Source organism: Carcharodon carcharias, chromosome 9 (assembly GCF_017639515.1).
Source record: "Carcharodon carcharias isolate sCarCar2 chromosome 9, sCarCar2.pri, whole genome shotgun sequence".
In the NCBI taxonomy this organism is placed as follows: domain Eukaryota; kingdom Metazoa; phylum Chordata; class Chondrichthyes; order Lamniformes; family Lamnidae; genus Carcharodon; species Carcharodon carcharias.
In genome coordinates this window covers 10,272,320-10,285,388 of record NC_054475.1, presented here as the reverse complement: position 1 = coordinate 10,285,388, position 13,069 = coordinate 10,272,320, and the positions used below count along the sequence as shown (strand labels likewise).

Sequence of the window (13,069 nt, the reverse complement as noted above, 5' to 3'; positions counted from 1 at the left end):
AATGCTGGAAGTACTGCATGACTGGCAGCATGTGTGGAGGGAGAAAGCGAGTTAACGGCCTGGATTTAATAGAGGCACTTAACTGGACAGCGGTGGGGCCTTCCCCAGGATCAAGGACCCCAGGAGGAGGGGGTAGATGGTCCCGTCCACCAGGAGCTGCCAGCCAATCAGAGGCCGCAGGATCGATTGCACCGCAGCGCCACCAGGCGGGCAGTGGCTGCTGCTGGTACTAAACCCACCAGAGAGGCCTCGGATCGTCCCTGGATTCCCAGCCACATGTGAGCAACGGCGGGAGGGGAGCCGCGGGGTGGGGGTGGGAGAGGGGAAGGTTGATCGGCAGCAAGGGTAGGGGGTTCACTCTCATTGGGTCCCCCCCCCCACCCCCCCCCCCCACCGTCTCGATGCTGGGTCCCTCGATCAGGTACGGAGTGCCCTCGAATGACGGACCCCCCTCCTGCCCAGCTTTACCTGGCGTTGTTCCCTCCGTGGCGAGGCACCCACCTGCTGCTCGGTCACTCCGAGCGGCGGTGGGGATGGGGCCCCACAGACAAGCCTCAAAAAGGGCAGGGTGTCCACGGGCCTTTCCCACCCCAGACTTAACCAGGATGGAGGCGTGAAGGTGGAGAGGTCCCCACCCTCCACCACCACACTTGCCAGGGCGAAGGGCATTAAACTCTGCCCAATCTTTCAGGTCAATGACCTTTCATCAGAACCGGGAAACATTAGAAATGTAATTGGTTCCTTGGGGAACTCCCAATCCCTGCATTTTCTGTCTTTATGTCAGATTTCCAGCATTTGAGGGAATTCAGGTCTTTCCTCCTGGTTTTCTAGGAGTCTCCACGGAATCTCGACCAAAAGTATGTGTGAGAACGAGGTTTTGAAGGGGCTTTAAAAAATAAAACAAAAGACTTGCCTTTCTACAGTGCCATTTATGATCACTGGTTCTCTCAAAAAAACTTTACAGACAGTGAAGGACTTTTACAGTGTAGTGACTGCTGTAACGCAGGAAATGCAGCTTCCAATTTGCGCACAGCAAGCTCCCACAAACAGCAAAGTGGTACTGACCAGATCATCCGTTTTAGTTATGTCGATTGAGGAATAAATATTGGCCTGGACACACCAGGAGGGCACCAGGGATCACTCCCTTCGCTCTTCTTTCAAATAACGCCATGGGATCTTTTCCTGAAAGCAGGAAGAGTCAGACAAGACTCCCAGAGAGCAAGGCTCCAGGTTCTTTGACTGAGGAGGGACAGAAGGGAGGAAAAAAATTCGCAGGAGCCCCAATCAGAGGATCGAAGAGCTTAGGTAAGTTGCCGAGAGTGTTCAGGAAATTGCAGTTGAGGCCAAATGATTTCAAATTTGGGTTCAGGGAGCCAATGAAGGATTGAGATAAAGGGCGAGGCATTTGGACAATGGACTCTGTACAGTTTTAGGTCGTCCAGTCTCTCGCACAGACAATACAACATGGTCTCTTTCGATCACACGATCATTTTGACTGGTGCTCAGGTTGAAGCTGTCGCCGATGAGGTCACCATTTATTGCCCACCCCTACAGGTGGAGCAGCTCCCCGAGCCAATTCAGAGCGCAGTTAAGAGTCAACCACGCTTGTTCAGGAATTGGAGCGCCATATAGGAGCCGACAGGTAAAGCTGGTAGATTTCCTTCCCTGAAGTCAGCAGTGAACCAGTTGCATTCTTACGATGCTACTTTAAAGAAAAATTGATTCTATTCAAGGGCAATTAGGGATGGGCAACAAATGCTGGCCCTGCCAGCATTTGTTGCCCATCCCTAATTGCCCTTGAACTGAGTGGCTGGCTAGGCCATTTCAGAGGGCATTAGTGAACCAGATGGGTTTTTAAAACAATAATCTGATCATTTCACGGCCACCATTACTTCTGCCATGGTGAGATTCGAACCCTGACCCCTCAGGGCGTTAGCTTGGGCCTCTGGATTACTAGTCTAGTGGCGTGACCACTATTCCACTTACTTTTGTTGGCGCTAGATCTTTCTTTCAACCAAATTGAAATAGTTAAACTGCCAAGGTAGGATTTCAATTCATCTGCTATGGATTATTGACCCAGGCCTCTGGATCATGAGCCTAGTAACATTACCAAGACAATAGCCTCCCCCGATATATGCTATGCAGAAGACAGCAACTATTTCAAATAGTAATCCAAAGAGAACAGATGCAGCCCCATCTTACTGGAGACTCGAAGGACTATTTTATGGGAGAGTGCAGTCCCATAGTCATTCCTGGCCGAGCACTGATACTCCCCCTCATAATCCTCCGCTCGGCCACTGTAACGGAAGTCCATTGTGAGGGTCCCCGACCGGGATCTCATCGATACTCTGGAATCTTTGGCAACGTTGAAGAACTTTCCATTGCGAGTCCACGAGAAGCTGTGGAGAGACAGTCAGCCAATTGGTTCACCAGTCATGCAGCGACATCCAACAAAAACATCTGGGACAAGCACTATTTCCTCAAGCCTATTGGGAAATATGATCGTATATATATCAGAATTCACCACAACGATAATCTCTTCTGGACCCCCCCCATGAATAGAAACACACACATGCAGGGACTCTTTCGAGCAATCCCAGTGCAGGTATTGATGACATTTCTAGGGATCCTGAGAAAATAATGGCACTCTGCTTCTAGAAGCATCAGCCTTTTCTGCTTAAATCTTTGGCGTGGTACATGAACCCACAACCTTCTTGATTCAGAGGCAGGAGTGCTAGCCAATGAGCCAAGGCAGACACCACGCTTAAAAGACTTGTGCAAAAACATTATAAGGCCAAACGGTAGAGCAAAGAAGCAAAAATAAAAATACCTGGAAAAACTCAGCAGGTCTGACAGCAACTGCGGAGGGTAATACAGTTAATGTTTCAAGTCTGTATGACTCTTCTGAAGAGCCATACGGACTCAAAACATTAACCGTATTCCTCTCCGCAGTTGCTGTCAGACCTGCTGAGTTTTTCCAGGTACTTTTGTTTTTGTTTCGGATTTCCAGCATCCACAGTATTTTGCTTTTATCTTAGAGCAATGAAGCAGATTAAGCCACTGTCGTATCCTCCTCCCATCTGCAGAATGAAGAATTAAAATCAGCAGAGGTAAAAAAATAAACACAGCAAACTCAGCCCTTTTACTGGACATTAGGATCCTAGCATCTGCCTGACACCAGCAGTAATTTCTTGACAGGGTTACGATAACCAGGATTCAAATCGCAAAAAAAAGATCAGAATCCGATCTCTATGCAAAGGCAGCTGGGGTGTATCTGTCGAGAAACATCCATCCATGGCTTGTCCAGCTTGGGTCTGCCCACTGAACAGAATTCCAAATAGATTGAAAGACACACCAGCTAAATTAACCCAAAACCGCAGCCTAATAATCTTTACAAGATTCGAGACAAGGTTAGAGGGAGGGAGAGGCAGCAGGTTCACACCAAATAGTGCGACAGGGCTGAGGGACTTCAGTGATGTGAAGCCACTAGAGGAGCTGTAATTGCCCTCTTTGGATGAGAGAAGGTTAGGGAGTGATTTCATAGAGGTGTTAAAAATTATTAAATCATTGCAATAAATAAGGGTAATCTGTTTTCCACCAGCAGGAGGGTCAGTAACCAGAGGACACATTTAAATTGGCAGAAGACCAGGATAGGGGAGATGGGGTGATTTTTTTTTTAATGCAGTTAATTGTTATGATCTGGAATGCACCACCCGAAAAGGTGATGGAAGCAGATTAAACAATAAGTCCCAAAAGATAAACGTACGGGGAAAGAACAGGAGAGCAGGACAGAGTGGCAGGTTGTTCAAAGAGCCAGTACAGGCACAGTGGGCTGAATGGCCTACTCTGCTGCATCATTCTACCATATATTGAGGCGGGGTCAATTTCTTCTCGAATTCCCCTTCTCCAGCGCCGTTACTTAGGCAGACGTTTAGCAGACGTTGTGATGTGTGATGTTTCCACCGAAACTACGGCAGTGGAGTGGGAGAAGTCCAGAGGAAATTCCCCTCCATCGACCAATATGACTTAACAGGAGAAGATTCCTGCTGTGGACTGAAGAGCCAACTGCGCTGACGTATTTGGTTCCAAACACCAGAGGGTGCTAAAGCCACATTGCTCAAAAGCGGCCACTAGTGGACGATACCATGCATTGCATGGCAGCGGGCAATTTCCCCCAATTTGCACCCCCTCACCACCACCCCACCCCCTCCAAAGTCACGCTGAGTACATACGCAGGAATTGGGTTCCCCTTCCCTTCGCAGTCGATAACTACGTTATCCCGTGGATCTACGATGTAATCTTTTGGAGACTGCTTGGTGATGGTTGGAGGCTGGGCCACTGCAAACAATAAATCAAAACAAGAGATAAGGATGATTGTTAACGTATTTTGAACGGCAGCACCAACAGACAGAACAGCAGCGTAATCGTCTCTCTCGTACCTCAACACCCAGCGGTTTTGTCGACTTTATTGAAATTAAGACTCATCACACTGTGTCCTGCTCTGCACATGTTTCAGACCAAGCTGTGTGACTTCTCACTTCCCTCCTGCAGGGTTTTAAAAATTGGCTAGTGTGTTGGTCAGCACAGTTGGCTAGATGGCTTGGTGAAGAAGACCAATGATGTGGGTTCAGTCTGTGTAGCTGCCGCGGTAGTTCATGGAGGCCCACCTCCTGACCTTGCTCCATGCATCATGTGGAGTGATGCTCCTCAAGCTACATAACCACCTGTCTCTTTCTAACAGTGCAGGATGGTCCCTCAGGGCCTATGGCTAATTGCTAGTGTTCCTGCTCATGATTGCTGGCCCCAGGTGAAAAGTCTATATGTGAGGGGTTGGACGAGAGCAGGAGCAGGCTGGACTGCAATGGCCTCCTCCCCAATACTAGCAACCTTTATCATGTAGGTAACGTTAGAAACGACCACTTGGGTGGGGTGTCAGCTGACTGGAGTCGCTGAAACAATATCCCAGCAAGGCTAGGCACCTTCAGGAGAGAGGAAAGGATGACAGAGGGAAGGAAAGCTCAGGAGCACCACTGCTGACCGAGCTGGCAAAGTCCTAAATGACGTAGCTGCTAGACTGGATCTGTGGCAGGTGGTGAGGGAACCAACAAGAGGGACCTCATCCTCACCAACCTGCCTGCCGGGGATGCATCTGTCCATGACAGTATCAGTAGGAGTGACCACCGCACAGTCCTTGTCGAGACGAAGTCCCGCCTTCATGTTGAGGATACCCTCTATTTCGTTGTGTGGCACTACCACCGTGCTAAATGGGATAGATTTCGAACAGATCTAGCAACTCAAGACTGGGCATCCATGAGGTGCTGTGGGCCATCAGCAGCAGCAGAATTGTACTCGAACACAATCTGTAACCTCATGGCCCAGCATATCCCCCACTCTACCACTACCATCATCCAGGGGATCAACCCTGGTTCAATGAAGAGTGCAGGAGGACATGCCAGGAGCAGCACCAGGCATACCTAAAAGTGAGGTGTCAACCTGGTGAAGCCATAACACAGGACTGCTTATGTACCAAACAACATAAGCAGCAAGTGACAGACAGAGCCAAGCGATCCCACAATCCCATGGATCAGATCCAAGCTCTGCAGTCCTGCCATATCCAGTCGGGAATGGTGGTGGACAATTAAACAACTCACTGGAGGAGGAGGCTTCACAAATATCCCCATCCTCAATGATGGAGGAGCCCAGCACATCAATGCAAAAGATAAGGCTGAAGCATTTGCTACAAACTTCAGCCAGAAGTGCCAAGTGGATGATCCATCTCAGCCTCCTCTGGAGGTCCCCAGCATCACAGATGCCAGTTTTCAGCCAATTCGATTCACTCTACATGATATCAAGAAATGGCTGAAGGCACTGAATACTGCAAAGGCTATGGACCCTGACAGTATTCCAGCAATAGTACTGAAGACTTGAGCTCCAGAACCCTAGCCAAGTTGTTCCAGTACAGCTACAACACTGGCATCTACCCAGCAATGTGGAAAATTGCCCAGGTATGTCCTGTACACAAAAAGCAGGACAAATCCAACTAATTACCGCACCACCAGTCTATTCTTGGTCATCAGTAACAGAAGTATCTGCGGCACTTGCTTAGCAGTAACCTGCTCACTGATGTCCAGTTTGGGATCTGCCAGGGCCACTCAACTCCTGACCTCATTACAGCCTTGGTTCAAACATGAACTCATGAGATGAGGGGAGACATCAAGGTGGCATTTCACCGAGTGTGGCATCAAGGAGCCCGAGTAAAACTGGAGTCAATAGTAATCAGGAGGCAAAACTCTCTACTGGTTGGAGTCATACCTAGCACAAAGGAAGATGGTTGAGGTTGTTGGAGATCAGTCATCTCAGTTCCAGGACATCACTGCAGGAGTCCCCCAGGGTAGTCCCCTCAGCCCAACCATCTTCAGCTGCTTCATCAATGACATTCCTTCCATCATAAGGTCAGAAGTGGGGATGTTTGCTGATGATTGCACGATGTTCAGCACCATTCGCAACTCCTCAGATACTGAAGCAGTCCATGTCCAAATGCAGCAAGACCTGGGCAATATCCAGCCTTAGGCTGACAAGTGGCAAGTAACATTCGCACCACACAAGAATCAGGCAATGCCCATCTCCAACAAGGGACATCTAACCATCTCCCCTTGATGTTCAATGGCATTACCATCACTGAACCCCTCACTATCAACATCCTGGGGGTTAACATTGACCAGAAACTGAACTGGACTAGCCATATAAATACTGTGGCCAAAAGAGCAGGTCAGAGGCTAGGAATCCTGTGATGAGTAACTCACCTCCTGACTGCCCAAAACCTGTCCACCATCTACAAGGCACAAACCAGGAGTGTGATGGAATACTCTCCACATGCCTGGATGAGTGCAGCTCCCACAAGACTCAAGAAGCTTGACACCATCTAGGACAAAGCAGCCCGCTTGGTTGGCACCACATCCACAAACATTCACTCCCTCCACCACAGATGCAGAGTAGCAGCAGTGTGTACCATCTATAAGACGCACTGCAGGAATTCACCAAGGCTCGAGTGCACCTTCAAAACCCACCACCACTACCATCTAGAAGGACAAGGGCAGCAGATGCATGGGAACATCACCACCTGGAAGTTCCCCTCCAAGCTACACACCATCCTGACTTGGAAATAAATCGCCGTTCCTTCACTGTGGCTGGGTCAAAATCCTGGAACTCCCTCCCTAACAGCACTGTGGGTGTACCTACACCACATGGACTGTAGTGGTTCAAGAAGGCAGCTCACCACCACCTTCTCAAGGGAAATTAGGGATGGGCAATAAATGCTGGCCTAGCCAGCGACACCCACATCCCATGAATGAATAAAAAAAATGATGAGGGATGGGGGAGGATACGGGATGGGGAAAAGAGAATGAGGGACAGGAGATCTTGGGGCTGTACAGTATGGAGAGGAGATGAGGGAAGAGGGAAAAGAGAAGAGAGGAGGACAAATTAAAATTAGACTTCTTCACCTCCTCAATCGAAGTTTTAAACAGAAGGAAAACAAGGAATAATGGTATCGACTCCGAGTGAAATACATCCAGCCACCTGATGTGCAGCAGTGTAAAGATATAGATCCCGAGGCTGAATTTACAAGCAGCGTTTTATCTTGAGCCCTGTATTAGATGTGGCACACCATGGGCCCTGATAACAGGGGGGAGGAGACTAGCTGAAGAGAAAGGAGATCGAGGTTCTACGCAGCTGAGTCCAGTAACTTTGTGCTTGAGAATGGGGGACCCAGCTCCAAACAGGCAGATGGATGGAATAACAGAGAGTGAGAGGGTTCCCAGTTGACAGACAGTGCCACACAGCAGGCACTGTCAGATGCAAGCTAGGCCTCTAAAGATCACATTAAGCTTGGCAGAGAGGTGCTAATGGAAGACAAGAAAATGCATACAAAGGTGGATCAAACAGCCTGGGTCAGATTAAACACGGAGGGGATGGGCCGGAGGGGGGAGGGTGGGTGGAGTGAGTTAAATACTGACTGAGCTCAAGAGGCACATTTACAGCAGCTCGCCTGGCTACAAACTCATGCAGGAAGCAACGGACTCTATTTTACCGTCGCAGCGTTAAAACAAATCTTTAGAAAATTAATATTGTATGCGGATGATGCAGCAGTGAAGGTGACACAAGCTGGAAGCCCCTGCAAATGGCTAAACAAAAAAAGGTAGCAAGACTACGGTCCCAAAATTGCCAGGAGATGTCATCCAATAAGATATTTTTTATTCATTCATGGGATGTGGGCATCGCTGGCTGGGCCAGCATTTATTGCCCATCCCAAATTGCCCTTGAGAAGGTGGTGGTGAGCTGCCTTCTTGAACCGCTGCAGTCCATGTGGTGTAGGTACACCCACTGTGCTGTTAGGAAGGGAGTTCCAGGATTTTGACCCAGCGACAGTGAAGGAACGGCGATATGTTTCCAAGTCAGGATGGTGAGTGGCTTGGAGGGAAACTTCCAGGTGGTGGTGTTCCCATCTATCTGCTGCCCTTGTCCTTCTGGATAGCAGTGATCGTGGGTTTGGAAGGTGCTGTTAAAGGAGCCTTGGTGTGACCCAATGTTCATGTCCACCAGTGTTGAACTCACTGAATGCTCTTCAAGCTGGTGCCAACCATGGGCGGTTGGTAACACTCTCGTCTCTGAATCAGAAGACTGTGGGATCAAGCCCCACTCCAGAGACTTGAGCACAAAAATCTAGTTTGACATATCAGTGCAGGACTGAGGGAATGATACACTGTCAGAGGTGTTGTCTTTTGGATGAGATGTTAAACTGAGGCCTCATCTCCCTTTTCAGGTGAGTGTAAAAGATCCCATGGTCACTATTTCTAATGAGAGGAAAGGAGTTCTCCCCAGTGTCCTGACCAATTTAGATCCCTCAGGAAACATCACTAAAATAGATTATATGATCATTATGTTTGTGGGGTCTTGCTATGCACAAAATTGGCTATCGTGTTTCTTATATTATAATAGGGACTACACTTCTAATTGGCAGTGTACTTTGGGGCATTCTGAAGTTGTGAAAGTAGCTATGTAAATGCAAGCCTTTCTTGTCTTTGTATCAGAGCTCGATAGCTGCAATCCCATTGGGAGTCCATGTTCAGAAAGAACGAGGTTCTACAGCAATGAATGCAGGTTTGGTCCTGGCCATTAAAGCTTCCAAATCTGATTTTTCCCTTTATTTAAATAAAGAAAATCAACCAGGACTTTTCTTCACCCACATTAGAATGGCATAGGAAATGCAGCACAGGAACAGGCCATTTGGCCCTCTCAGTCTGTACTGGTATTTGTGCTCCACACAAGTCTCCTCCCATTCTATCTACCTTATCTCAGTCTTTCAGCATAACTCTCTATTCCTTTTTCTCTCACGCACTCCTCTAGTTTCCTTTCTGAAAGCAGCTAAGCCATTCGCCTGCTGCGTAGAGGGTTATACATTCTAACCGCTCTCCGAGTCAAGAAATTGCTCCTTATTTTGGTATTGGGTTTATTAGATCATGACAATGTCGTAAACTTTAGGAGAAAGGATGGGAATCTCATGACAATAACAACAATGTTTGACAACCCAGGGAAAAAGGGAAGTAGAATAGCAGGAGTTGCAACCAGCTTTCGATTTTACACTATATAGAGAGGGGGGGAGAGAGAAACAGTGGAGAGGAATGTTCAGGGGAACACTGATCATAGTATCAATAAAATAGGGAGAGAGACCTGACTGGTTATGGTAGAGAAAGAAACTAAAAGCAAGGGTGAAGAGAGGGATTGCTAGTTTATAACCTGTTACATAACAGCCAGGAGTGGAAAACCAATGCTGGTGACCCATGTTGGATGCCATTCCATTGACATGTGGTAGTCTTTGAAACTTAGTCTCCTGAACCATACCCAAATAGGCATTCTACACAGTGAAGATTTGGCTGGGGGGGGTTTGGGGCAGTCCTTGCACTGAGTCCCATATACCGCCAGCCCTCTCCTCTACATTTCAAAACCTTCGGAACCAAATTCAATAGCACTGCATCTGTGTTGTTGTTTGCCCCAATCCCAAGTATGCACTCTTCACTTGAGCCGAAGGCAGGACATCTGACAGTTACAGATACAAAGAGAAACAGTGAGAACTTACACTCTCTCTGAAGGCTTGCTTTTGTCCCATTGTTGGCAAATTGAGGGAACATAGGAGGTGAGGAAATAAACAGGTTAGTGAAAGAGACAAGAGCTATGACTATGTCTACATAGAGGCACTATTAATACACACTGCTTATTAATATATTGTTAATTAATCCCTTCACAATATACATTGCTTGTTAATAAAGCCTGCTTGTTAACACGCAGCCTATTAAGACAGTACTCTTGTTAATATCTTTTGCATATTACACACTTATTAACACACTAATTTATTAAAAAACTGTTTATTAATATAAACTGTTTGTTAACACAACCTGATAATTAACACACACTGATTATTAATAGCAACTGCTTATTAATATAAACAGCTTGTTAATATACCTCAATTATTAAGACACACTGATTATTAATATCAACTGATAGTTGATCTGGGCGAGAAATTGGCCTTCAGAGTTTTCCATACTCACTCTCATCCAAATCCTAGCTCTCACTACAATCACAATCACTCCTGCAATGGCACGCTTGCTGATGTGCAACACTTACGATCGAGAGGGACTTCAATGGATACAATCAGATGACACAGCGACAAGATGGACACCAATCCAGTGTGCAGTAAGGTCCCTTCCCTTTGCAGCATCTCCAGCTGTTAAATGCTCCCCAGGTGCAGAGCAAATCTTGTTCTTCTCTAGTTCGAGTACTTCTCCCTCTCACCTGTTGGCAAACAAACAGCAAAGAACTTGAACAAAAGACTCACTAAGTGATTTACTCCCATTGCGGAATCATTCAACCAATAATGATAACTGAATGATCCTCGCCTAAGATCTTGAATCCATACCTTAAAAATTGTTCTGGCAACAATAATGAGCATTTAGCCAGAGCGTAGTAATGAACATAGTTAAAAGTCCTGAGGTGATAGACAGGATTGTAATCAGACAAAAATGGACTCAGACATTAGGAAAAGTGATCAAAATCTTGGTCACACTGGCAGGTTTTAAGGAGAGTCTAAAAGGGGGAGAGGTGGAAAGGTTTAGGGACAGAATTCTGGAGCTCAGGGGCTAAACGACTGAGGGCACAATGATAAATGGTGGAGAGAAAAAGTGGATGATGTGTAAGAGACCAGAATTAGAGGATTGTAGAATTCTCAGAGGCTCGTTGGGCTGGAGAAGTGAGGAGACCAGCCATTCAAGGAAAAGTTCCACTCAGGAGCTATTGATTTTGGTGACTGACATACATCATCCAAAATGACATTAAAGTCTTTTGCTTCAACTTCTTGAGCAGTTGACTTGAGCAGACTGATGGATATTGACTGAAACTCCCCTGAATCGTCATCATTATCTTTTGGAACAATAGCAAAGATGGACTTTTCATCAGCAGCAGCTGTGTACAGGGCAAGCGGTTTAAAATCCACAATAAAAGTTTTTATTAATACTCAGGAGCAACTAGGAATGGGCAACAAATGTGGTCTTGACTGCATTACTCAGATCCCTAGACCAGATAAAAGAAAGATCGGTTTAAATGACTTAAAAGTAAATGTAATCACAGGTATCGGGGGGAGATCTCCTTCACCAAAAAGAGGGAGAAATGAAAGAAGAGGTGGAGACAAAATGAAACTGAGGCAGTTCAAAGTGCAGCTGTATGCTAACGTCGTTGTGTGTGTGTGATGTGACGATCAATAGTTCGAATGGCCTTTAATTATCTCTGACTTTTTCATATCTTCTTTAGACCTGGCCCACGATTAATGCTGCTCGGAGGATCACTCTGTCTGGGGAGTCAATCCTCACTCAATCCATGAGCCAGGTGCTACGATCATTAATTCTATGAATAGACTGACCCATGACCTGTGGCTCTCGTGACCTATTCTTCAGAAAGGGTCGCAGCCTGAGCTTTTGTTCCCTTACCTCCCCCTTCCTTCCTTTATTATCGTTAGTGAACAGCATGACCCACCACCCTCAGTACAAAACACGGGCAGATGGAAGTGAGGCAAGCAGGTGCCTCAGGGTCGGCAGTTAGAAGTCGAGAGAGGCTCAACACACTCGAGAAAGATTCACATCAGCACCTGGGTGACCTTGCAGGTCAGCGTCTATTGAGACCCTCGCAGATCTGGGCTTGAAGGGGATTCAGTTTTGATAAAGACTTGGGAAATCGATAATCTAGATATCAGCAATTCTGTGCCAATAGAGCTCAATATTAAGTATCATCTGTGGCTCCCTGACAGCATTCTTGCCTTACAGCCAGATGGTTGTGGGTTCAATTCCCACTCCTGAACTCGAGTGTGTAGTTTAGCCTGACAATCCACTGTAGTATTGTCTGGGGTGCTGCACCATCAGAGATGCTGTCTTTTGGTTGAGATGTTAAACCAAGGTTTCATCTGCCCTCTCGGGTGAATGGAAAAGACCCCCTATCACTATTTCGATGAACAGTGATGGAGCTCTCTCCCGTGTCCTTAGCGATATTTACCATCCCCCGTTTAAACCCCATGGGAACTTCCAACCCCCAATTCACATCGAATTTGCTTTATCTTTCCTACATTACAACTGCGACTATACTTTAAGTATTTCATCAGCTGTGAAATGCTTTGGGATTTAAGGGAAAGCAGATGAGGGAGAAGGGAATAGAGGGTTATGCTGATAGAGTTAAAGGAGGAAGGATAGAAGGAATCTTGAGTGCAGCGTAAACACCAGCATGAACTGATCGGGTTGAATGGCCTGTCTTTGTGCTGTGTATTCAATGAGGTTACGAAAGGCACTATAGAAATGCAAGTCTCTTCCTATAGCACTGGTAAGTTTATATTTATCAGAGCTGTTGACTGTGGAATGGCTCAAATTATAAATACTGCTGTTTAGAAGCTGTGGCAAAAGGGGAAGAGCCTGTCCTTCTTTGGTCAGCATCGCAGTGGATCCTGTTGGAATACAACAGACGATTTGAGCACAGC

The 13,069-nt window shown here is 46.7% G+C and overlaps 1 protein-coding gene across 11 annotated transcripts in view; it reads right to left on the bottom strand.

The window, feature by feature from the left end:
• The window catches only part of nfasca (neurofascin homolog (chicken) a), a 179,492-nt gene that overhangs the window by 136,491 nt on the left and 29,932 nt on the right, over positions 1–13,069 (bottom strand). For 7 of the 11 annotated variants that reach the window (XM_041195122.1, XM_041195120.1, XM_041195128.1 and 4 more), the window contains exons 3-6: positions 10,681–10,848; positions 10,136–10,153; positions 4,233–4,338; positions 2,203–2,399 (exon numbers count right to left, since the gene is read on the bottom strand). In XM_041195122.1, the coding sequence (XP_041051056.1) occupies positions 2,203–2,399; positions 4,233–4,338; positions 10,136–10,153; positions 10,681–10,774 (415 nt within the window). In that variant the 5' untranslated portion in view covers positions 10,775–10,848. The remainder of the gene's footprint in view (positions 1–2,202; positions 2,400–4,232; positions 4,339–10,135; positions 10,154–10,680; positions 10,849–13,069) is intronic. The other 4 variants (XM_041195123.1, XM_041195126.1, XM_041195127.1 and 1 more) reach the window with 1 other exon arrangement.